Genomic DNA, 24495 nt, shown 5'->3' with positions numbered 1-24495 from the left:
CATAGTACCTTGACATCTGTCCATCAAAAGGTGGAATTTCTTTCTTCACCCCCCTCAAAACAGTAGGCTCTATGTGTGCTTTAATAAGTAAAACACATGGAAGTGACACTGGGCCAGTTCTGGGTGTAGCCTTAACTGGTTGTTACCTTCTACCAGTCTCAGAGACAAGAAGAAGCCACATGTAGGTGGCTCCAACCAACAACCCTGGCTGAGCTCTAAGCAAGCATCAACTGCCAGTCATGTTGAGTATTCCATCTTGGGCATCCTACCCCAGACAACTCCAACTCCAGCCACATCTCACTGCAACTGTCCAAGAGACCCCAAGTGCAATTGCCCAGATAAGCCTGGTCAAATCTCATAACTGTGAGATATAATAAGAAAGTTTTGTTTTAAACCACTAAGTGTTAGGGTTGATTGTTACATAGTAACAGATCAACACCAGAATCAGATCACTTTACTGGCCTACAAACAGTTAAGAATTAGAACCAAAGTCCACAAGAGTCCAGGGCAAAACATCTAGTAATGGTGGGTGATATGATGTGGGGGTTCAGGACCCAAAAGAAGTGACTTTAAAACAAAACTCCCTTTCTCCTCCCTCACCCACCTCAAAGCAGCCTAGGAGTTTTCCAAGAAATGTCCCAATATGGTGACAGCCTCAATAAAATCAATTCCCTTCTGGCTTGAGTTCTTCCAATATTAAATAGGGAAAATGAGATTTTCCCCACCACCACCCTATGATAACTAATGAGAAAGGAATCTGTAGAAGATGTTGACTTTGTTACTCAGAATATCATTACAACTGTTATATAAAAGGATTCATATTTTACACACGAAACAGTAACTCTAATAATAAAACTATATTTAATGACTCACAGGACCACATTTGAGATTCACAGTGGGGACAGGGAAGAATGCATACTATACCAATAAGTGAACAAGTCAAGAAGAAATTAGGGAAAGATGTGTGTGTGTGTTTTATGAAAGGATCTTTGAGGGAAAAAATGAAAAAAACTGACCTTCAGACAAGTCTCAGTAAAGAAAAAGTCTGTAATTTAACAAGTGTCCCAATATATGCTATTTTCATTATACATAGTGCCTATCTCTTGTATTTTTCTTCCCTAGCCTATTGGAACTCAACAGACATTTCCTCTGTCAGAACTAGAAAGAACCTTACAGCTCATCCAACTCTTTCATTTTAAAAGCTGAGAAACTGAGGCCCAGGGCAGTTAACTGACTAGCAACGAGTCAAACTACTCATTTGCTAGAGAACCAAACTCGCAGTGCTGGTGCTACCATATGTTCAATTTCATTTTGCTAAAACTATACCTCCAAGGGTCCTCAGTGTATTTCAAATTTCTTCTAGCATCTCACAGTGTGACAATGAAAGATTAGGAAACCACACTCTCTGTTATCAATCTCTTCTTCATACCTGTGTAAGAGTAGCATTGAGTCTGCTGTTTCTGGCAAGAACTTGCAGGATGGTGACTCTGTACTGGGCAGAGACGTGCAACTTTATAGAAGCAGGCTGCCAAGTTACTGACCCCAGCTCTTCAGTCACTAAAACCTTAGTCTGAATTACTTTAATAGAATGTTATGGTTACCTTCCTGCTGATCAGGACTAAAAACCATGGTACTGATAACCTGGGAGGTTTAAATATGGGGTAATTTTGAAGCATACAGCAGGACAGGAAAGGTATGGGGGGCATCAGGGTGGAAAGCATTAGGCATAGAAAGGAGGGAGAAGGCGCGTAGAAAGCAGAGTAAGAGAAGGGCCTTGGAACGAAGGCTTCTACTTAACAATTCTGCCTTGGGCAGCTTGTTTAGTTCCACAGCCTAGGTCTCCTTTCAGGCTTCCCATAAAACTTCCCCCAAGAGATGAAGACCTTCAAAATCAGACAAGATGCAGCTCTATTCCAGAACTCTCTCTGCAAGCATTCCATAATTCTTTAACGCTCTCCACAATTCTAATGGTTTTGCCACAACCTAATCCAGAGAAAATACTAAATTTTCCTCTGTACACTATACAAAATTACACCAAACTGTCAGGGAAACAGGCCCAAATCCCTTTATTTCTTTTCCACCTCCTGCTATGAAAGTGCATAGAAAGCCCCTGGGTGCTTTTTGTTGCCTGGTAGCTGAAATGTGCAACTTTTGCAAGTGTTCAAGTAGAATCAAGAGGCCTGGACTCACCACCTCACCAAGGTCCAGTCCCAGTTCAGTAGTCCCCGACTCTCAAAGTCACAAAGTTTCAAGTTCCAATAAAATCAAAACACCTCACTCAGAAATGTGACTACTCATCACTTTTCAACATTTCCAGCAAAGGTGAAAAAAGAGAAGCAAAGAAAGAAAATAATTTCTTCTTCCTATAATTGTAGCAATGTTTGACTGCAGGGAGGGGGTGACCACGCACAGGAATCAGGTACAGTCTCTGGCAAAAAAAAAAAAAACAAAAAAACAAAAAGAACCCTGTCTGTGAATGACTAGATACAGTACTGATTCATGTTCTCTGCTCCCCCCCATTCTCTTTATGAGTTTTGAGGACAGATGACATGCTGAGACAGAAAGTAGTCTCCAAACCTTTCCATTTCCCTTTGCAAAACATGCAAACCAACACAAGATACTTGAGCAGAAAACGGGAAAAAATTAAAATAGCTTGATAAAATGTGTATAGGAAAAAACAAATGAAAAGCTATATTGATAACTATTCTCATAGATGTATAGGTTTGCAGGAAACGGCTAAAATTAAAGGAGAATCATAATAAACACACCCTGTGTTCCCGCTGCTGTGGATTATTACTGATCCCACTGTTGGATGATTGTTTATCTCATATATGAACCTACACTGAATAGCAACTTGGAGAACACCCCCCAGACAGCCACCATCTTTACTTTCCACGGGGGGGGGGGGGGGGGATGCCCATTAAGAAAGGAGATGGGATGGGATGGGGGGTAGGAATAACAGTCTTTAACCAATGTTTTCCCCTTGTCCTAGTGAACTCTTTGTCTGGTTGCTGAACACGTTTGTGAGATCAAGGAAAAGAATCCAAACAAAACAAAAGAGTAGGCATCCCAGCCTAATTACAATAGGTGCCCAGCACACTGTGGTGCCAGCAAAGCCAGAGCGTGGTTTGAATCTTGCGTTGAAGAATTTGCTCTCTCCGTACCCCCAATAAAACATGTCTCACACATTCTCTTTGCATTGCTCCAAGGTTTCCCCAAAACGGCCCACTCTGTGTCACTCCTTAGAAAGGAGGATGTGAGGCACGAACACATTGAAACATGTTGATGGTGACTTGTTATTATCCTGACAATAATATATACATGAAAATAAAACCCTCCACCCCACACGCCCACTGGCCAGTCCATTATGCAAAAGGAGCGCCTTCCAGCTGAAGGGGAAGAGCTCGCAGGAAGCGTTATTTACGTGTACATTACAGAACCATATACCACCGCATCTGCATCCTACACAAAGCCCGAGATGGTGCAAGAAGATACACGCTGAGCATGGCACAGACCAGCCGCGGCAACCCGGAGCCAAGCCCTCGTCCAATCAGATCCTTGTTAGAAGGTGGACCTCAGGGTCGGCTCTGCCCGATTAGCCTTCCCTATTATGACACCACGCTCTGCCCAACATCCATATCCCACCGGGAGCAAATCTAATTCGTGTGGTTGCTCATTTCTCAAACTGCCGAGCCCTTTCTTTCATCTGCATCCCTGCTATTCGTCCCTTAGAAAGCCACCCCAAGGCCTGGGTGCCCCCATTCCGGCTCGGTTTTTCTTTTAGCTCTTCCCACTCCTAGAAAGGATTAAATGTTTATCTCTCCAACGCGCAAGCTGGAAAGGCGGAAGGCAAATGCCTCTCCAAGCTCGGGCAAGCGCCCGAGGGGCTGCGAAAAGTAAAAGCAGCAAGCAACGTGGAGGGAAATCTTCGCGCATCGATCGGCCACAATAGTTGAAATACCAGAAGCGCTCCAACTTACCCAAAATATGACATTGAAGCCAAATATGAAATATTTGATGCAACAACTGACTTCAGGACCCTTGTAGTGCTTCCCGGACATCCTCTGGGTTCATGAAGACACTTGCCCCGGCAGCCCGAGTTTGGAGCCCCGGAGCACCGTTGCTCAGAGCAGCCCGGTGGGGAGCAGGGGATCGGGGACGCAGCTCCGGGCCGCGGCGCGGCGGCCGGGGCGCGGCGGCCGGGGCTGAGCCGCGCGGGCACCGACCGGTGGAGAGCGGCTCCCGCACCTCCAGCCCCCTGGCGCGTCGAGGCCGCCGGAGCCGGGGTGGCCGTGAGCGGGCGCAGAAACCGCGCGCTGCAAGCCCCGAGCCTCGCCGAAGCTGGCCCCGAGCCCAAGGCGAGAGCCCTCGTCTGTTCGCCAGGCGATCTGTCCGTCCGTCGGTCTCCGAGCTTCGGGCAAACGCGGCCGCAGCAGATGCTGGTGGAGACGCTACTCGCTCGCCCGCCCGCCGGCTCGCGCGCGCCCTCCCACCCCTCGCTCCGCCCGCCGCTCGCTCCGCCCGCTCGGCGCGAGGCTCCTCCGCCCGCAGCTCCGCCCGCAGCTCCGCCCACCGCCCGCCGCCCGCCGCCCGAGCCCCAGCGAGGCGCGCGCGCGCACGGGCTCGGGCGCTCCCGGGCGGCCGCGGTACCACGTAGCCGCACCGCCTCCTCCTGCCACCGCTCTCCGCTCCTCCCGCTCCCTTTCTCCCCGCCCTTTCTCCGACCAGCCCGGAGCGCCGCCGACCCCCGAGCGCTGCAGCAGGGTAGGTGAGGAGGATGACAGGCGGAAGGGAAGAGGAAGACCGCCCGGGGAGCACGCGGATTGGGAGCAGCGGGCCGGAGTGACGCGGATTGATGAGCAGCGGGTCCCTCTCCACCACCCGCTGCGGCAGACAGCATCTGGAGGGACGCGGGGGAAAGGGTCGCTCCGGGGAGAGAGGGCTGGGTGAGTGCGGATCCCGCGAGTCCCCCGCCCACGGACGAGCCCCCTTCCGGGTGCAACCGCGCTCACGCCCCCTCCACCACCATCGGATAGTGTTGCAAGAGAAGACGCGGGGCCACTGAGCGGGAGCGGAAAGGGGTCGTAGACTTTGCTGGGAGCAAAGGGGGAAGGTAGGGTGTTGAGGAAGGGGGAGAAACAGGAGACGGGAAATGGGGGGAGCCGATTGGGAGGGTTGCAAAGGAACGTCTCCGGAATCCAAGTGTGGCTGCAACCCCACCTCCCCACCTGCGGGAAAAATTAGCTTCATCCCAGAAATGCGGACAAGGAAGGAGAGATGGCTCAAAGGCGTCCCGGCCGGATACGATCCTCGCCCCAGGGTCTGCTGCAATAACAAACTCGGACAGCAAATGCTCCCCCCCACCGCCCAAGATGGAATAGTGCCGAAGACCTTGACTGGTTCCTAACTCTAAGAAGCAATTCAGAAGAAGTTCTAGGAAGCCTTTTGGGAAATCGGAATTAGTACTATAGATCATAAACCATTAAGCTTTGACCTCTGGGGGAGGATGGAACGAGTGGCTGGAAACGGTTTTAGAGCGCTACCTGAGACGGTGCGCCCATTTGGTTGCCTATCCGAGCTCCTCCTGGAGCATTTTCACAGGTGCCGGCGAGCAGGTACCAGTCGTTCGTGGAAGAAGAATGAACAGCTCAGAACTCTGTGTAAATGTCTTTTGGGAGGTCTTGGGGGTTTTTTCCCAGGCTTCAGAAAGCTAGAAAGAGAGTTGAGATCAGGAAAATTTTCCAGCACCACTCCTGTAACCTGGTACTGGACACAGAAATCTGCGTGTTTCCTAAGCTCCCCAGGTGATACTTAGTACCCTTAGGTTTGAGAACCTTTTGCATAGGGTTTCTCGGATTACCCACCTCTCACTTTTCTCAAAAATAGTTTAGCTAGTTGACAACCTATAATCCAGCTTTGGAGGGGTGAGAGGTTACTTTTTCTCGCAATAAACCACCACCCATTGAGATAGCCCTGACCTTGAGAGGGATGGAGGCTATATTGAGGTCACAGGGGACCCACAGAGGTGGGAGAGTCAGGAGATCCTCTCCATTCAATACCACAGGACTGTGAAACTGGCTAACAAAGACTTTGGCCCTTTGGATGACAGAACCCTCCCTCCCTCAAAAGTGCCCTCCACCCGCCCAAAGCACACAGCACACTAACCACCAATCTAGTAGGCTTCGAAGGTAAGGTCTGCCTTGCGCAGCAGATAACCTACCAACAGGAAAGCCCTGACAAGCTTTACCTAAGCCTGTTCCTGTGATATTGTAACTCTTTCTATATTATAAATAGAACAGTTCCTGCAGATTCTTGGATATGTCAGAGGAAAGATAGGTCTTAAGCAGAGGTGACACAATTCAGAAAAGGACTGGAAATTAGATCCAATTAATGACTGAGTTGATCCCTAAGCAGGATTTATCTTTGAAATAAAAATCAACAGACAAAGGAAAGTTCAGATAACTCATCAGTAATGGGGGAGGTGGGGAGGGACTAGTTGAATTCTCATTTCATATGTCAAAAGTAAGTTCTAGGAGGATTTATGAATTACAGTGACAGAAGAAAACAGTATTTGTTAAACCTCTAGCTAGAAGTATTTCTCAATGTAGAAGCAATAGAAGGAAGTGATATGGATATGACTGACCTGACCAGTAACCAAAGAAATAGATATTAAAACAAATTAAGGATACAGGTATAAAGATAAGGAGCACTGGCTTCCTGGTTCATTGCAGGTGTCGTTCTGAAGGGATACCATCCATTCAGAAAGCATTTTGGCTCTGTGTCCCATGTCAGGGTGCACATACATTTTGACTCAGCAGTCCCCCTTCCGGGAATCTAGCCACAGAAATACTCCAAAACACGGAAAAAGTTACATACTGCCATTTGTACATCATACCATTATTTTTATTGACGATTTGGCCACAGCTTAAAGATCCTGGAGTAGGGACTATCCATACCCGTGTCTCTGTAGTCCCCTGGACCCGGACCACGGTATCGCCGCATGTTTCTCTGCCTGTACAACAGGTCGTTGCTGTCGCCGCCCTTTGTCTGGAGCTGACTCCTCTTATCCTCGACACTTTTTTTTTTAACTCCAGTATAGTGAACATACAGTGTTATATTAGTTTCAGGTGTACAAGATAGTGATTCAACAGTTCTATACGTGACTCAGTGCTCATCACGATAAGTGTGCTCTTAATCCCCATCACCTGTTTCGACCCTCCAGCATTTTCTAGGTTCCTTCTTTTGTTCCCTCAACACCTCCTACCTACATTCTTGCATTTGCACTGTGAAACTACCTGTGATTACTTGTTTCCCTGCCTGTCTCCTCCACTCTACTGTGACTCCATCAAGGGTGTGGCCCATCTCCTTTTAGTCTTAGAATCACTAGCGCCTTGCTAATGTGGCAGGTGCTTGATAAATTTTTTTTTTAAGGATTTATTTATTTGACAGAGAGAGACACAGCGAGAGAAGGAACACAAGCAGGGGGGTGGGGGAGGGAGAAGCAGGCTTCCCGCAGAGCAGGGAGCCCGATGCGGGGCTCGATTCCAGGACCCTGGGATCATGACCTGAGCTGAAGGCAGACGCTTAACGACTGAGCCACCCAGGTGCCCGATAAATATTTTTTAAACAAATGGATGAATCATTTACTCAAACCTTTTACAACCATTAAGGATGATGATTATAAAGAGTATGTGGCAATGTGAATACATTATAAAGTTAAATTTCAAGGGCACTGTATATGGAATTATCTCAAAGTAATGTTACATGAAAAAAGAAAGATGCAGAACAGCATGCGCAGTAGGTTACCATTTTGTAAAAAAGAAAGAAAGAAAAAGCATGTTGGCAAAGGAGACTGGAAGATTTGTATATACATATATTTCCTTGTTAATGGGTAGGTTATCTACTGAAGAAAATAAAAGAAACTGCTAATAGAGGTTAGGAATGGGATTGGGGAGCAGACTGGAAAACCAAAAGATGTAATGGGAAAGAGACTTGCTTTATATTTTTAATACACCCTTTTGTTTGTTTTTGAAATGTGTACCATGTACATGATAGAACTTCCGAAAAATAAATCACTTTATGAAATTTTATGTAATTATATGAGATAAGTTAGGAGTTAATTCTCCCAAATAACAGTTGTGGTTGTGGGATTGTGGTGTGGTGTGTGGTTGTGGGATTTTGTTTTCATGTTTCTGGTTTCCAACCTTTTTTAATGTGGTTGTATTGCCTTTACAATTACAAAGATAAAATTATAAATAAAGACTAAACTAAGTAAGATTGTATTTATTTCATCACAACTTCAAGTCTCAATAAATTTTGATCTATCTTAAGAAAAAAGGACAATAATTTTCTCCCTGGACACTGCTATGGCCATCTCCTCTATAATTCTGAAGTTAAAAAATGGTTAATAAGTTTAATTACTGAAAAGTTAACCAGCCTTTCAAATGGCAGTGAGAACAGGTAAAGCATGTTCTTCTAACAGTTGCCTAGCTGAACAGCAAGATATGACAACAGCATTTTACCAGATTTAAGACAACAGATTTAATGAGCTTGTCTGTTTTACTCTTCCTGCCCACCTTTCTGCCTCCCTCCTCTCTCTCTCTCTTGTACTATCTGTCTCTCTGCTACTCTAGTTCTTTCTTTTCCTTCTATGCAGCTGGCACTCCTGGTTACCTCCCCTCGCCCATTGCCTCCTTCCTCTCAGAACCTGAGCAGTGTTCCAGTGTCCCCCCTCTTTTAACATCCATACGCTCTATGGAGACCAGGCCCCCGCCAGGCTCCAAGGGATGTCTTGACCTCCTAAGCCAAACTTGGCTCTTGCCCGGGTTTGGTTCAGAAATGGGCTGTGACAAAATTCTGGCCAAGGAGACAGGAGGAGAATCTGCTGAGGGGTTCCTCACATCTAACAGTGTCTTTTTGGCCTTGAATTTAATTGTTTGGATACGACACCTGGATCACATATAGCCTGACAGTAAAAACCGCACAAGGATGGCAGAGTGAGAAAAACCAAAGAGAACCTAGGCCTTCATGACATTGCTGCGTGGCTGACTTAAGCCTAGCTCAGGACTTCCTGTCATAGAAGAGACTTGCTTGGTTTCGGCACTCTGAGAGGGTTTTCAGTTTCAGGCAGCTGAAAGTACTCTCCTCTGAGCTTCTCTCCCGCCCTTTGATTCTCTCTTCTTGAATCCTCTCCAGCCTTTCCACGTTTCCCTCAGTAACATTCATTTTCTATTTTCCCTCCCCTCTCCTCTCTTCCCCAACTGTTCCTGTCTCTCTTAAATAATACAGGGCACACCTTTAGTGCACTGTCTGCCCAGCTTACACCCACTCCTCTCTCTCAGCCTTTCTCAACCACAAAGCACTTCCCCCACTGCCCGCCATGTTTGTACTTCACAGTGGACAGAACTGTGTAGACCCAGCCTGGCTGGCCTGAGAGTCTGTCTCCTTCGAGGGGATTCAGTAACAAAAGGATCCCTTCATGTAGCTGAAATGGTGGTGAGGTTTTTAGTAGAGTTGGAGGGAGGAAGCCAAACTCTCTCTCTCTCTCTCTCTCTCTCTCTCTCTCTCTCTCTCTCTCTCGTCTGTCTGCAGAAAGAGGAAGGAAGCATAAATGCTGAGAGAAAGAGCGGCAGTCTCTGACAGCCTGGGCCGCAGGATTGGTGGTGCATTTTGTCCTCTGAAAGGCTTCCAGCCCCGCTAAAGGCTTTTCTGCTTCTGGAGTTCTTCAAGTGGACCTTGTCCTTGAGGTTTATGAGATTTTTTTCAACAGAATCCTTCTATCTCATCCCATTTTGGCTTTAGCTCCTTTGAAATGGGCTCCTTACATTTGCAAATCAAAGAACCTTGATTAGATAATGGGCCATCCCACCTCAAATCCACTGTGAAATGAGGTCAACTTAAAATATTTTTTTAATGAGCCATAATATAAAATTAAAACGTATTCTCATTATATTTAATGGATTAACTATTGCGCCTGCTGTTTTTAGTTGAAAATGTTACATTAAATTAAAATGTTATATTTTTCTGTGAACAATTGCACCCCCTGGGACCAGGACGAGCCCCACGCCCCTCTAGCCCTATACCCACACATATCATTAAAGAAGATTAGCTTTCAGAGCCCCAGGAAGATGGAAAAAGAAAGTATTTTTGTATCAAAAATATGATTAAACAAGTATATGTAGAACACAATTGTTTCACTTTTTAAAATCGGTTAATAACTGCTCATACAGTAAGATTCTATCTTTTACAAAATAGGACAGAACAGGCACGGATTTGATCCTACTTCCTTTTGCAAATACTACCTCGATTTCCTCCTGCTTTCGCTAAGCCTGTGAATCAAGGTGCCAGGTGCCAGGCCCTTCCTTCACCTTAGGCGGGAGCAAATATGAGGAAGCTACTCTTTGTAATGCTGAACCACCTGGAGTTCAATGACATGAACCCAGGTAGCTCTTCAGACCTTCGGGATCCTCCTGGTTCTTCCACCCTCCCTCTGCTCCCATACCTAGTTTATTTCTTTCCAGTAAGTTTTCTTTCTGATTAAATTCGTCAATGCTCGTTTCTATGGCTTAAACCAAAAAAGTCTTAAGAATGCTATGTGAAGGGGCGCCTGGGTGGCTCAGTCGTTAAGCGTCTGCCTTCGGCTCAGGTCGTGATCCCAGGGTCCTGGGATCGAGTCCCGCATCGGGCTCCCTGCTCTGTGGGAAGCCTGCTTCTCCCTCTCCCACTCCCCCTGCTTGTGTTCCCTCTCTCGCTGTGTCTCTCTCTTCAAATAAATAAATAAAATCTTAAAAAAAAAAAAAAAAGAATGCTATGTGAACTCTTAAAAACAACTTTTTAGGGCGCCTGGGTGGCTCAGTTGGTTAAGCGACTGCCTTCGGCTCAGGTCATGATCCTGGAGTCCTGGGATCGAGTCCCACATCGGGCTCCCTGCTCAGCAGGGGGTCTGCTTCCCCCTCTGCCCTCTTCCCTCTCGTGCTCTCTGTCTCTCATTCTCTCTCTCTCAAATAAATAAATAAATAAGAAAAACAACTTTTTAGAGAAAAACGTCAACTTCTGATTTCAAAAATAGATTATTCTCATTACACAATATTTAGAAAACATTTTTAAAGAATCACCCATGACAACAGTTCCAAGGAAAACTATTGTCAATATTTTGATATATTTTCTTCATTAACAAATATTTTTATGTGATTGATCTCATTCTGCTGAGAAAAAAATGCAAACCTATTATACCTTCCATTTCCAGTGCCCAAAAATAGTGCCAAGAAATCCTCTCTCAGAACAGAGGCAAGGCCATCTCAATTTCCAGGCTGTGGTTATCAGACAAGATTCTAACCTCATTGCCCCATAGCTCTAGCCCTTGAGTGTTTTCCTTTTCTACCACGTATCTGTTTCCATTCTTACAAGGCAAACATGCCTGCATGTTCCCTTACATTCCTAAGTCACTCCCAACTCCAAAGGATCTCAAAAAGCCACTTCCATACAAATTTTAGGATTATTTGTTCCATTTCTTTGAAAAAAGTTGATGGTATTTTGATAGGGATTGCATTAAATGTGTACATTGCTCTAGGTAGCATTGACATCTTCACAATCGGAGGGGGAGACAAACCATGAGAGACGATGGACTCTGAGAAACAAACTGAGGGTTCTAGAGGGGAGGGGGGTGGGGGGATGGGTTAGCCTGGTGATGGGTATTAAAGAGGGCACGTACTGAATGGAGCACTGGGTGTTACATGCAAACAATGAATCATGGAACACTACATCAAAAACTAATGGTGTAATGTATGGTGATTAACATAACATAATAAAATTAAATTAAAAAAAACTAATGATGTACTATATGTTGGCTAATTGAACATAATAAAATAAAATTATAAATTTTATTTAAAAAAAAGGCCATTTCTATCACATAAACCAACCCCACCCTTCCATCCATCACCAGATCAAATTACTTTGCAGTTAAGCATAATTCAACTCCTTATGAAATCTGTCCCCATTTAATGCTAGGCATGCATATCCAGTAATTGCCTCTTTTGCCATGCAGGTTTTTTTCACTTCTAAAACCTTTGCTTCTGTGAGACACCCCTTTCCGGTGAATTTATAATGGGTGGAACGTTGAACTTAATGTTCAGAAACAGGAAATAGATACTAGCAGATTCATCAGATATCTATTTAGGTTTTATTATGCAGAATCAATTGATTCAACCACAAATATTTATTGAGCACATCTCCTGCTAAAGCACCTGTGTTCATGGCACCTGCCATAAAAGTACACCTGGAAGAAATAGACAGAGGTAAGAACTCAGGTCAAGGGCACCTGGATGGCTCAGTCAGTTAAGGGTCTGCCTGCGGCTCAGGTCATGATCCCAGGGTCCCGGGATCAAGCCCCAGGTCAGGCTCCCTGCTCAGTGGGGAGCCTGCTTCTCCCTCTGTCTCTCTCTCTCCTGCTCTCTCTCTCTCTCTCTGTCAAATAAATAAATAAAATCTTAAAAAAAAAAAAAAAACCTCAGGTCAGAGTGGATTAAGTGCCATAATTCCAACAAAGCTCAATATGCGTAAAGACCATGAATACAAGCCTCTTCCAGATCTATTTTTTTCTTTTCTTTTTCTTTCTTTTCTGTAGTAGTAGTACTATTTGTGGTAGCACTTAGTAGTAGCACTAAGATAAAATTGCTAGGAGCAAAAACTAGTTATGTTAATTAAGACTGAATGTCCTATATCTGAATAATTTATTTGAATGAGGTCAAGATTCTGAAAGAGTAAGTTTTTAAAGTCATACGAACCACACAGTACAGGCTGCTATGGAAAACAGTTTGCCAGTTCCTCAAAACAGAATTACCATATGATTCAACAATTCTACTCCTAGGGGTGTGTGTGTGTGTGTCCAAAAGAATTGAAAGCAGGGACCCAAACAGGTACGTGTATAACAATGCTCATAGCAACCCAATAGCCAAAAGGTAAAAATAAACCAAGTGTCCATCAACAAATAAGTGGATAAACAAATGTGGTATAGACATTCATTGGAATATTATTCAGCCTTAAAAAGGAATAACATTCTGATACATGCTACAACATGGATGAACCTTGAAAATGCTATGCTGAGTGAAATAAGCCAGACACAAAAGGGCATATATTTCATGATTCCACTTATACGAAGTACCTAGAACGGGCAAACTCCCGGAGACAGGAAGTAGAGTAGAGGTTACCAGAATCGAAGGACAGGGGAGTGGGGAGTTATTGCTTAATAGGTAGAGTTTCTGTTTGGGATGATGAAAAAGTTCTGGAAATGGAAAGTGGTGATGGTTGCATGGACTTATGAAAACTTAATGCCACCGAATTGTACATTTAAAAATGGTTAGAATGGTAACCTCTATGTTATGTACATTTTACCACAACCAAAAAGTCTAATCTTAAGTAAACTGAGGAATAGTTCAAAATATTGAAAGGATAAGTTGCTCTCAGAAGTCTAAATATGATCAAAATTAAATGTCCAATATATGCATTCTAAGGCTATGAGTTGTGTGTGTCCTCACTTTAGGAAATCTAATAGAAGTGTAAAAATAAATTAAAAGACAATTGCATGTAAAAATATCTATTTTATAGAGGGATTTATCCAAGCATTCCTTTAAACAAGGAGCTTCGCAAGTAAACTTGAGAGCAGAAACACTCTCCGGAAAGAAGTATCAGGAAACTGGGGTCCCTCTCTAGTGCACAATCCCAGCCACCTGTATTTTTTCCTTCCAGGGGAACTCTGGCACCTCTCAAGCCTCCCGTGAGAATCCAACACATGTGAGGTGAGTTGGGGACGTGTGGTTGAGAACACAGCTACCTTCTAAGCTGACAACCTGAGTTTTCATTTCAGTAGTTTAGCTATCTTTTCTTTTTTCTTTTCCTTTCTTCTCTTTTTTTTTTTTTTTAAGGGAGAGAAAGAGTGGGCATGAATGCATGAATGGGGTGGGAAGGAGAGGCAGAGGGAGAGGGAGAGAGAATCTCAAGTAGACTCCCCACTGAGCATAGAGCCCCACTCGGGGCTCCATCTCCCGACCCTGAGATCATGACCTGAGCCGAAATCTAGAGTCAGAAGCTTAACCGACTGAGCCAACCAGGCGCCCCATCAGCTCCCTTTTCTATTAGACTATAGACTTACTGGAGGCAGGATCAGATTCCTTTGCAGCATGTTGCCTGGCTACACATACTAGCTGCATAATACTATTTCCTGAATAAGTAAATGAATGACTTAATAACTGTAGTAAAAATGGCTATGGAAGGTCAAACAAAAATAGCTATAAAGCAGCTCTGAAATTCTAATACGTAGGAGATCTAACTTGAGCCATAAAGTTCAAATGACACATATAATCTTAGAGATACTCCTCAAAGCATAAAATGAGAAAAATCTGTGTTCAAGTTTATCCTCTCTTCTCTGACAAAAGATGCATATTTTCCACTCTGTGACTCTGCCGTGTACCCAAATGCACCACATTCACTAGGTTCACAATAAATACTGTTGACAGAATGAATGACAAGGCAAAAAATAGCTTGCAGTACTTTTCATTTTTTTACAAGTGTGGAAAGCATATTAAACCATCTGCTGATTAAAAATATGCGTGTTTTGACTTGCATATGAATCAAATTAACATACATAAATCCAGCCTCTTCACATCACTGGATTCACAGCCATAGCCAATGTAATTTTCTGTGTTTCTTCAAATTCATCAATTTCAGAGTGACATAATTAAGTTATTAGGCAGAAGATACACAGCAATGATATATAACTAAAAGCTAACTTTTGTTTTATTTCAAGTCAATGATTGTTTATCCTCTAAAAATTAAAAAAAAAAGCATAAAATTCTTGAAAATCTAAAATTTTATGTTCGAATGTGCTCTACAAATACCTAATATCACCATGGAAAACTAAAATTTGAGGTCCAGAACAGGAACTATGATCCCTCGGTATGATGAATTAGGATTAACCAGAGTACTGTATATTGGATTCCAGCACCTTGCTGCCTTTATAACCTCAGAGACAACTTGTAAACTTCAGTTTCTACCTGCTCCCACTGGCCCATCACTACCTTCTCTCCAAGACCCTGTCTGGAACAGGGAAGATGTTCCGGGAAGTAGAGGGACAACCCTGTTTGCTGTTACACTAATGGACCAGGTGACCACCCTGGGAGAAAAAACACAGCCAAACTGCAAACCTAGGTCAGACCAAACACCAGGTCAGGGCGAAGACAGTTAAGACAGGGTCAGTCGCTGTTACTAAGAGACACCTGTCCCTTTCTCTTAACTCATCAGTCCCCCAGGATTCACCACCATCTGGATCACCATTCCAGGACCAAGAATGTAGCCCCAGTGGAATCTCCAGCACCTTGCTATTGATATACCTCTGGCACTATAAACCTGCCACCATAGAAATGCCCAGCACCTTGGTCATTGGGTCCTCCCAAGACTACTAGCTCAGAGCCATCGAGAACAATAGAAGTCTTTCTACAGCAGTATTCTCTAGCTCTGCCTGGTGATAAGAATCTTCTAGGGCTGTTGATCTAGATAGACACAGATGTCCAGGCCATTTCCATAGACAATCATATTTAGGAGATCTAGCTGGGGTCCAGGAATCTGAATTTTTAACAAGTGCCCAGGTGATGCTCCTCACCAGGGAATTTTGGAAAATACTGAGTTCAGTACATTCAGTACATTCTTCTTGAGTCTCCTAGTTGGGGGTGGGGAGTTGGTGCAGGGCTTGTGTTGCTCTGTATGGGTTCAAGCCTCATCATCCTCAGGGATAACGAAGGTGGGTGTCCTTTGTACATTGAGAAGTCTTTGTAAATCCAAGGCATGCTGTCATTATCATGATTATATACGTTTAACCACAGCCTCCAGGACAATATGCAAAGCTGGGGTGAGCATCTTCTCCACACAGTAGGGCTAAATGACCAGCCACAGTCCCTGAGGCCCCAGAAGTTGGAGAGGATGAGGCGTGGCCAAAGGAAGAGGCGAGAGGGAGGAGGAGGAGCAAAGGGATCTGGACCCCTGGGATCCAGAAATTACTACATATGTATTTCAAGCCACAGCTGCTTTGGCTGCTGATATAAATCAAAGGAAGAAGGAGGGAGACTGAGGGAGAAAATGTAAACAGCATGAATTTTTCAGATATTAAAAACTGACCGTGTTAGCTGAATTATTCATTTATTGAACTTCCAATTTATTTTTCAGTACTACTATGTGAATACATGTGAGGTGGGCTCTGAGATACAGCTAGGTACTAAGATAAGCACCTATGATGGGTGGCCATACGAAGTAGGGTGCCTGTGAATTGTACTTATCTACATGAGGTTCCCACAGCTGGGGACAAGATTCCATCCTGGCAGTTTTGCTGCTGACTTAACCATAAATTAAAGATGGATGTAGTTAGAGCAGTCTCCCCCATGGACACAAAGCCCAGGCCCTTCCTTCCAATATTGATAAAGAAAATTTGCAATGATGCCAGAAATGAAAGATATGCATATTCTTGCAGGGAGCTGGGAGATAATTTAGAGACAACAACCACTCTCTTTCTGAGACTTGAAGGAAAGAAGTTGGGAGTTACATTGTAGCCTGCAGAATCACATGGCATTAAGAAAAAGAAAATCGTGCTCCAGGTCTCCTTTAAAAGACGAATTCGATCTTCTGTGATTGAATATGTTCCTGCATACTAATGGAGAAATGGACTGGCTTTTCCTGATCCCATCTAAAGGCAAGAGTATACAACCAAATATTAGCAACTCAACTCAGCAAAGACACGTTGTACAAATAAATAGCCTGAATGAGTAGAGCAGTTAAATCTCCTAGATGGCAATTGTTTGGGAAGAATCCTTCAAGTTTCTGAATACATTTTAAAAGATACAGGAATTCGGGGCGCCTGGGTGGCTCAGTCGGTTAAGTGTCTGCATTCGGCTCAGGTCATGATCCCAGGGTCCTGGGATTGAGCCCCGCATCCGGCTCCCCGCTTGGCAGAGAGTCTGCTTCTCCCTCTCCCTCTATCTGATGCTCCCCCTACTTGTGCTCACTCTCTCTCTGTCAAATAAATACAAATCTTTAAAAAAAATAAATAAAAGATACAAGAATTCAAAGTTAATTCTCCTCAGGTCGGAAATGTATCTTAGCCCTTTAGAAGTTGTAGCTCCTTCCATGGCGACAAACATTTCCCCAGGAGCTGGGTGGCAGCCAGGAAATGGCTTTAGGATAATTAGAAGTATATTAGATGCCAAATATGCCCCCAAAGCAGCCTCTTTTGACAGTCACATAAAATATGGGAAAGACACTTAACAATTCTCATTTTCAATTACAATTCCTTAGGTCTCATTCTTTTTTCCTCAGATATGTATAAGAAAAAACATTTGTCCATGCTCATCCTGCTGATAAAATTTCAATCACTGAAACTTTCCCTTTAAAAGTAACAAGGCTTTTTATCTCCCTGAGTTAGCCAGATAACGATTGCACAGGCCACTCGGAATCACCAGAGAGCTGAAACTGGAGCAGCGCGGATAAATGAGATCCCTGTAGATAAACCACACAATTCAGGGCAGTCGGGAGGTGCAGCCTCTTCCCTCACTTAACCTTGTACCAAAGCTGCTCTGGGTAATTTGACTCCCTGCATGCTTTTCTCTGTTGGAATGGCCTTTAGGGAGATGTTAGCCAGGGAGGCAACACCCTGAAAAGGAAGGAAAACTGTATAAGGACATAGGAGATCTACCCTAACTCATCTGCCACGCTCGCTCAATTACTTGGCTACTGGAAAACCTTAGCTGCTTTACTGGGAAGGGCAGAGGTGACACTGAACGTGTGGGACAGACATCTTGATGTGGAAGAACTCTCCTAAGTCCCTGCTGCGGGCAAGTAGGAGAGTAAGTGGGTTCCAGGCTATTCCAAAAGCTATTACTTTTATCGGTTTACATGTTGGGGTTTCATACAGGATTTCATTTTCTGCAGCGTATCCCCCTACTAAAGAAAGTTTGCAACTCCCTGACCAAAAACAATGGCTTCCTTTCAGTTCTCACACCCTTTGATTCTTTAACTTTCAATAAGAGGGATAAATACCTGCTAAAGCGACTAGAAGGTCTCAAAGTATTAACTAGATATTGATAGAATCTGCAAAATGAAGAGACACTTGAGGGATGTGAAAGAGGAAATTTAAAGGGAAATCCCAAGGATGCATGTCTCCTCCAGATTAGGAAAGAGAGCTACCTCATTCTTTCTTCCTCCCTTCTCATGGCAAACTTCTAGCCCTGCCCCGGTGGTTCTCAGCTCTGCTGCCCAACAGAATCGCCTTGTGCAACCATTGGGCTTCACGTTTGAGGATTCTGAGTCAACAGATGTGAGGATGGAGCTTTTTCAGCTATTCCAGTTTTGTTTTGTGTACATGTGCGTGTGCGTTCATGTCTCTGTGTGTGTGTGTGTGTGTGTGTAAGGATCCACAGGTGACTTTGATGTGTAACTAGGATTGAGAATCTCTGCTTCGCTTCAGTTCTCCTACCTTTCCTAAGACTGTTCTCATGAAAGACATGAACGACCTCCCCAAAGTCACTTATCATTTTTCGGCAGATCACTCGAAATCAAACTCTCTAGAAACAACCGCCTTCCATCTGGGTGTCTCCTCAGCTTTTTGACCACCAGCCAGCCTTGCCTCCAGTATCACTCCATCTGTGAGGGGCAAAGTCCGCCCAGTGTCTCAAGCTCTCAGGGACCCAAAGGCATCTAAGAGTCTGCCACTCCCTGTGCAGCCAGCGTCCTATCTGCACAAACTTAACAAACCTACTCCTGTAGCTGATTTTAAAGCATGTCCCAGCTTTCCATTCCTACTGCCACGCTGCAAATCAGGATCCCTTTATTTCTTGTCCATGTTGTTTATAGCCACTTACAGGGGTCTCATTCTCCCATCTTTACCCTCTTTGACCTATACTAATCTGACTTCACTAACCCCTTGTTTAAATAACTACAAACAACTAACCCCACAGCTTACCCTTCCAAAAAAAAACAAAAACAAAAAAACCCCTTCATCTATCTTTTAAGTTCGACAGTAGAAACCCAGTCTAAGTTTCCAGCCTGATCTTGGATTACACAGCGGCAGGAACACAATCCACCAACCAACCAAAGAGCATTGTTCTTTCTTTTGTAAACATGTCCTAGGCTTTCCTAATTATGTGCCCTGAGGGCTCTCACATTCTATAAGACCCTCCTCCCCATTCTATGCCACCTCCTTCCTAAAGGCTCTCAGGAATTCTCCAGGTGAATCTGAAGCATAATGAAGAACTCTGTGCCGGATGCTCTTTCATAGTGATCATTATCTCCTGTCTTGTGGTGTGGTTATCTACGGCTATATCTTATCCCCTGTAGGAAGCTGTGGCCTCTTCCGAGCCCTGCCCTGTGGGCCTTGGAGCTGTATTGAGAGTGGACTTTGAAACCAGAAAGCCCTGTATTTAAATTCCAGCTTTGCCCCCCAACAGCTGTTTGAGATGGTTCAAATTATTTGACCCTTCTTCTGCTTTAGTTTTCCAATCTGTAAAATGGGAATATTAATATCCAGTTCCTAGGATTAGTGTGACATGTGAATGAGTTAATGCATCTAAGGTGTCCGACACGCAAAAAAAGGCTCTCAACAAATGGTGGTTCCCATTAATAAATGTTGAATGGAGGCTCCCTGAGCTTTTATCTATAATGGAAGGTGATGTCCTGCTAACCCAGCTTGATGGGAACCTTCCTCTTTGGATATTTGCCACCCAGTCCTTTTTACTCATTAAGAAGATGGTAAGATATTTTTGAGACAAGACTTTGAAGCAGGGAAGTAATGGCGTTTTCCCTATTATCTGTTGGTCAATAATAATAAAGCTTGGCAGTAATAGTGAAATGGCAGGTAGACAGGAAAGGGAGAGAAAGGACAGCAAGAAAACCCTGAATTAAAATATCCAGCAATATTCAGCAATACCCTGAATTAAAATATCCAGTAGTGAGAGAGATAAAATGCCTACAACTTTGCAAAACAAATATCTAGTTACATTATGCAACAATGGAAAAAGCCATAGTCAGGAGGGTAGAAATCATTATATAATAGGAGAGCTATTAATATAATACATCAAATCATTATGTCAAATACACAAAAATATAATCCTTCTATGTACAATGCATTTGATAAGATTCAACACCAATCCCTAACAGCGTTATTTTAAGAGTAGAGATAGAAAAAATATTTTCCTAATATAAGAACAAGTATAAGATTAAAACCAATAGCCAGCATTATATATAGGTATATTTTGTTTTTAATTTGACAGAGAGAGAGACAGCGAGAGAGGGAACAGAAGCAGAGGGAGTGGGAGAAGGAGAAGCAGATTCCCCGCTGAGCAGGGAGCCGGATGTGAGGCTCGATCTCAGGACCCTGGGACCATGACCCAGGCTGAAGGCAGATGCCTAACAACTGAGCCACCCCGGTGTCCCCAGCATTATATTTAAAAGTAAAACATTAGTGATATCCCCACTAAAAATATGTACAAAAGCAGGAATATTATTTAATATTTTTCTGAAAGTTATAACCAATGCAATAAGACATGATACAAAATTAAAAGTATATTATTAATAATGAAGACATAGAATGATGTTTATTTTGAGATGAAGTCATTATACAACTCTAAGTCCAAACAAATAATTTAAAAATTGATTAAACACAGAGAATGTAAGATAAACAGGAATTAAAAGCACTCCAATGTAATTGAAATAATCAGTCGGAAACTTTTAAAATTCATAATTATATGTAGTTCTTTTTTTTTTTTAAAGATTTTATTTATTTGGGAGAGAGCAAGAGTGTAAGCAGGGAGAGCACAAGTGGGATGGGGTGGGGGAGCACAAGAGGAGAGCACAAAAGGGGGAGGGGCAGAGGGAGAGGGAGAAGCAGAATCCCTGCTGAGCAGGGAGCCTGACTCAGGGCTCAGATCTGGATCCGAGGACCCTGTGATCACGACCTGAGCTGAAGGCAGCCACTTAACCCACTGAGCCACCCAGGAGCCCCTATTTATATGTAGTTCTAAAAAAGATTTGAGATGTTTGTGAGAAAAAATTAGTACGGAGAGCCCATACACAGTAACAACAAAAAAATATAAAATGCTTAGAAATAGCCTTAATGCATAATATCTTTCATCTCTTCAAAGAAAAGAGCAAAATTTTATTGTGATATATTTATTAGAGCTTGAAAAAATGGAAAAATATATTGTGATCCTGAGCACAAAGGCATTGTTCTAAATATTTAAATGTTTTCAAAATAATATAGTTTTAATCAAAACACTCAACAAGTATTTATCAAGCATTTATTATATGCCCAGCAAAATTTTAGGTTCTGGGGATAACCATACAAGGAGTAAATAACACAAAGACTCTGACCACATGTGTTTAGATTTTTATGGAGCTGACACATCAAATAAAGCCTTACTATAACATAATGTCAGATAATAATATGTGCATTGAATAAAAATAAAACAGGGCTAAGAAAGAATGAAAGGAGGAGAATGTTGTTTAGAAGAGAGTGGTCAGGAAAGACCTTTGAGGAAGTAACACATGAACAGAGAGTTGAATAAAGGGTAGTAGAGAGCCATTTGGCTGTCTGAAGGAATAGTGTTTCTTGCAGAGGGAATAGCAAATGCAAAGACCAGACATGAAACCATGCTTGATGTCTACCAGGAACAATTAGTAACCCGATGTTGTTGAAACAGAGCAAGTGAAGTGAAGACTGGTAGGGGATTACAGAGGTAATATGGGACAGATCATCTAGGGCCTTGTGGGCCATATAAGCTCTGGATTTTGTCCAAAATATGATGGTAGCCACTGGAATATTTTTATCAGATGAGGATGTGATTTAATTATATTTTTAAAAAATTTTGTCTGGTCTCAGTGCTGAGAATACATAGGGTAGAAATGAGGGGGAAATAGTAAGAGCAGTTAGATGGCTATTGAATTCAGGCAGGAAAAAAAAATGGACTTGTGCTGGGGTCAGTAGGAGCAGGGGAATCAGAAGTAGATTCCAGATCTATTTGGAGATAGACAAAAGGTTTGCTGATGGGTTAAGTAAGAGGGGTGAGAGAAAGAGAGGGATCAAGGTTGGCCCCTAGGTTTTGTCTTGAAGCAACTGGTTGGATCATAATGTTAATTACTGAGATGGCAGAGATGGGGAAAGAAGCAGGAGTTGGGGACTGAAATCAAGAGCTGTGTTTTGAATATATTAAGTTTGAAATGTCTATCAGACTCCAAGTGGAGATGATGAACAGGCAGTTGTTATGAATCTGAGACTCAGGCGTACTTCTTGGGCCATCAGCAGGTAGGTGGACCATAAAGCCAGCGGGTTGGATGAAGTCAAGGTGGAGACAATGTACACAGAGAGATGTCTAGGAGTTGCCAACATTTAGAGTTTGGGACAAGGAAGAAAATCCAGCAGAGGAAACTGAAAGGAGGCAGCTAGTAAAATAGGGGAGAAACTTGCAGAGTTTAGAGTTTCAGAAGCCAAATAAGTAGTTTAATATAACTCCCATCAAAATATCAGTAATTTGGGGCACCTGGGTGGCTCAGATGGTTAAGCGTCTGCCTTCAGCTCAGGTCATGATCCCAGGGTCCTGGGATCGAGCCCCACATTGGGCTCCTGGCTCAGCGAGGAGCCTGCTTCTCCCTCTCCCTCTGCCTCTCTCCCTGCTCATGCTTTCTCTCTCTCTCTCTGTATCTCTGTCTCAAATGAATAAATAAAATCTTAAAAAAAAAATCAGTAATTTGTTTTTATTAACTAATAAAATAATCTAAAACATGCCAGGAATTTTAATGCACACCTAGGATATTGGGCCATCCCACCACATACCTCTTTTATAACAACTGATATAGACATGATATTTTATGACCTTGTCAATGAAAATGAACCCCTATATATAATCTGTATAACCCTTCCGTCCTTATACCGGCATAGTTGTTTCAGCCACCTTGCTGGTGCCCTTGTAGCAAGGTAACAAAATATAGCCCATGCTTGAGAAGATTTTGCCTAGGAAATATTGCAAAAAAAATTTTTTTTAAGTAGGTTCTGTGGAGCCCATCACGGGGCTTGAACTCACGACCCTGAGATCAAGACCAAAGCTGAGATCAAGAGTTGGACACTTAACCAACTGAGCCAGAGCCACCAAGGCATCCCAGAAATTTTGCTTTTGATACTCAAGATTGATTCTATTTATGTAAGTATCCATTATTCCATAAGAAAGCATATTAAACCATTGGGCAGTGATGAATTATTTAATAAATGGTATTGGGACAAGTGTCTAGAAAAATGAAAACTAAATTGATTTCTTACTTCATTCCACACACCAAAATAAATTCTAGGTTGACTAAAATATTAAGTATTTAAAATTCCAATAACAGAAACATTTAAAGAAAATACAGACATCTATTTATAAAACTTCTATAAGGGGGATGATTTCCTAAGCTTAGAAATAACAGAAGAAATTATAAAGCAAAAGATTAGCAGATTTGAATCTACAAAAATGAAAATTCTATGCATAAAAAGCCATGAGGTAAATATTAAAATGGAAAAATGTTTTCAATAAAATATCAAAGTTAATATATTTTCTGCAAAAGAGCTCATGCAAACTGATACGAAAAGCTATAGGGTCCCAGTGATAACTGGCCAATAGAATACTCATAAAAGAGATCATTACCTGAAAGAGAAAATCCAGCTGGCTAGCTCATATGCAAGCATGTTGGTTCTTAATAATAATCAAAGAAATAACACAACAAACTTATAATTTTTCAGCAATACTATTACTAAAGATTTGTTTTTAAAAAATCATAATAGGGACGCCTGGATGGCTCAGTTGGTTCAGCATGTCTGCCTTTAGCTCAGGTCATGATCCCAGGCTCCTGGGATGGAGCCCTGCTGAGCCAGGAGCTCGCTTCTCCCTCTCCCTCTACAGTTCCCCCTGCTTGTGCTCTCTCTCACTCAAATAAATAAATACAATTTTTTTAAAAAAATTAAAAATAAAAATCATAATATACAGTTAGGTAGAGTTCAGTAAGGAGGGTCTTCATTTATCCTGATGCTATATATTTATTTGAATTTGTATCAAGATCCTTAAAAAAAAAAAAAGGGTCCATACTCAATGGGTGACCCAGCATCTCTATTTACAGACTATCTTAAAGAAATAATCCTTATCTGGAGAAAAATTGTTATTTAAATAAATAAATAATATGATTATTTATAGTGGTCTTTAAATAAAAATAATGTAAACGCTTTGCAGAGAGAGTGGACTTGAAATAGTTAAATTAGAAACCAGCTTTCCTTGTGACAGCCAGAAATAATTCTTAATGTTACAAAAGAAGCTTCACCGTGTGTGTATTTCTGTCCAGTGTGTATTTCTGTCCATCTCTTTGTACCTCTGACCCCAATCAGTAAGTTACTCTGTCCACCAAAAGGAGTGCCATCCCTACAACATGGGCAGAACAGAGAGT

At 42.8% G+C, this 24495-nt stretch overlaps 1 protein-coding gene across 1 annotated transcript in view; it reads right to left on the bottom strand.

The window, feature by feature from the left end:
• TSPAN5 (tetraspanin 5) overlaps positions 1–4176 on the bottom strand; it is a 170201-nt gene extending 166025 nt beyond the window's left edge. Inside the window, exon 1 of the mRNA XM_021680389.1 lies at positions 3981–4176. Within this exon, the coding sequence (XP_021536064.1) occupies positions 3981–4061 (81 nt within the window). The 5' untranslated portion in view covers positions 4062–4176. The remainder of the gene's footprint in view (positions 1–3980) is intronic.
• Positions 4177–24495: the final 20319 nt, after the last annotated feature.

The sequence above is a fragment of the Neomonachus schauinslandi genome, chromosome 2, assembly GCF_002201575.2.
Source record: "Neomonachus schauinslandi chromosome 2, ASM220157v2, whole genome shotgun sequence".
NCBI classification, from domain to species: Eukaryota; Metazoa; Chordata; class Mammalia; order Carnivora; family Phocidae; genus Neomonachus; species Neomonachus schauinslandi.
This window is presented reverse-complemented; position numbering and strand designations above follow the sequence as displayed.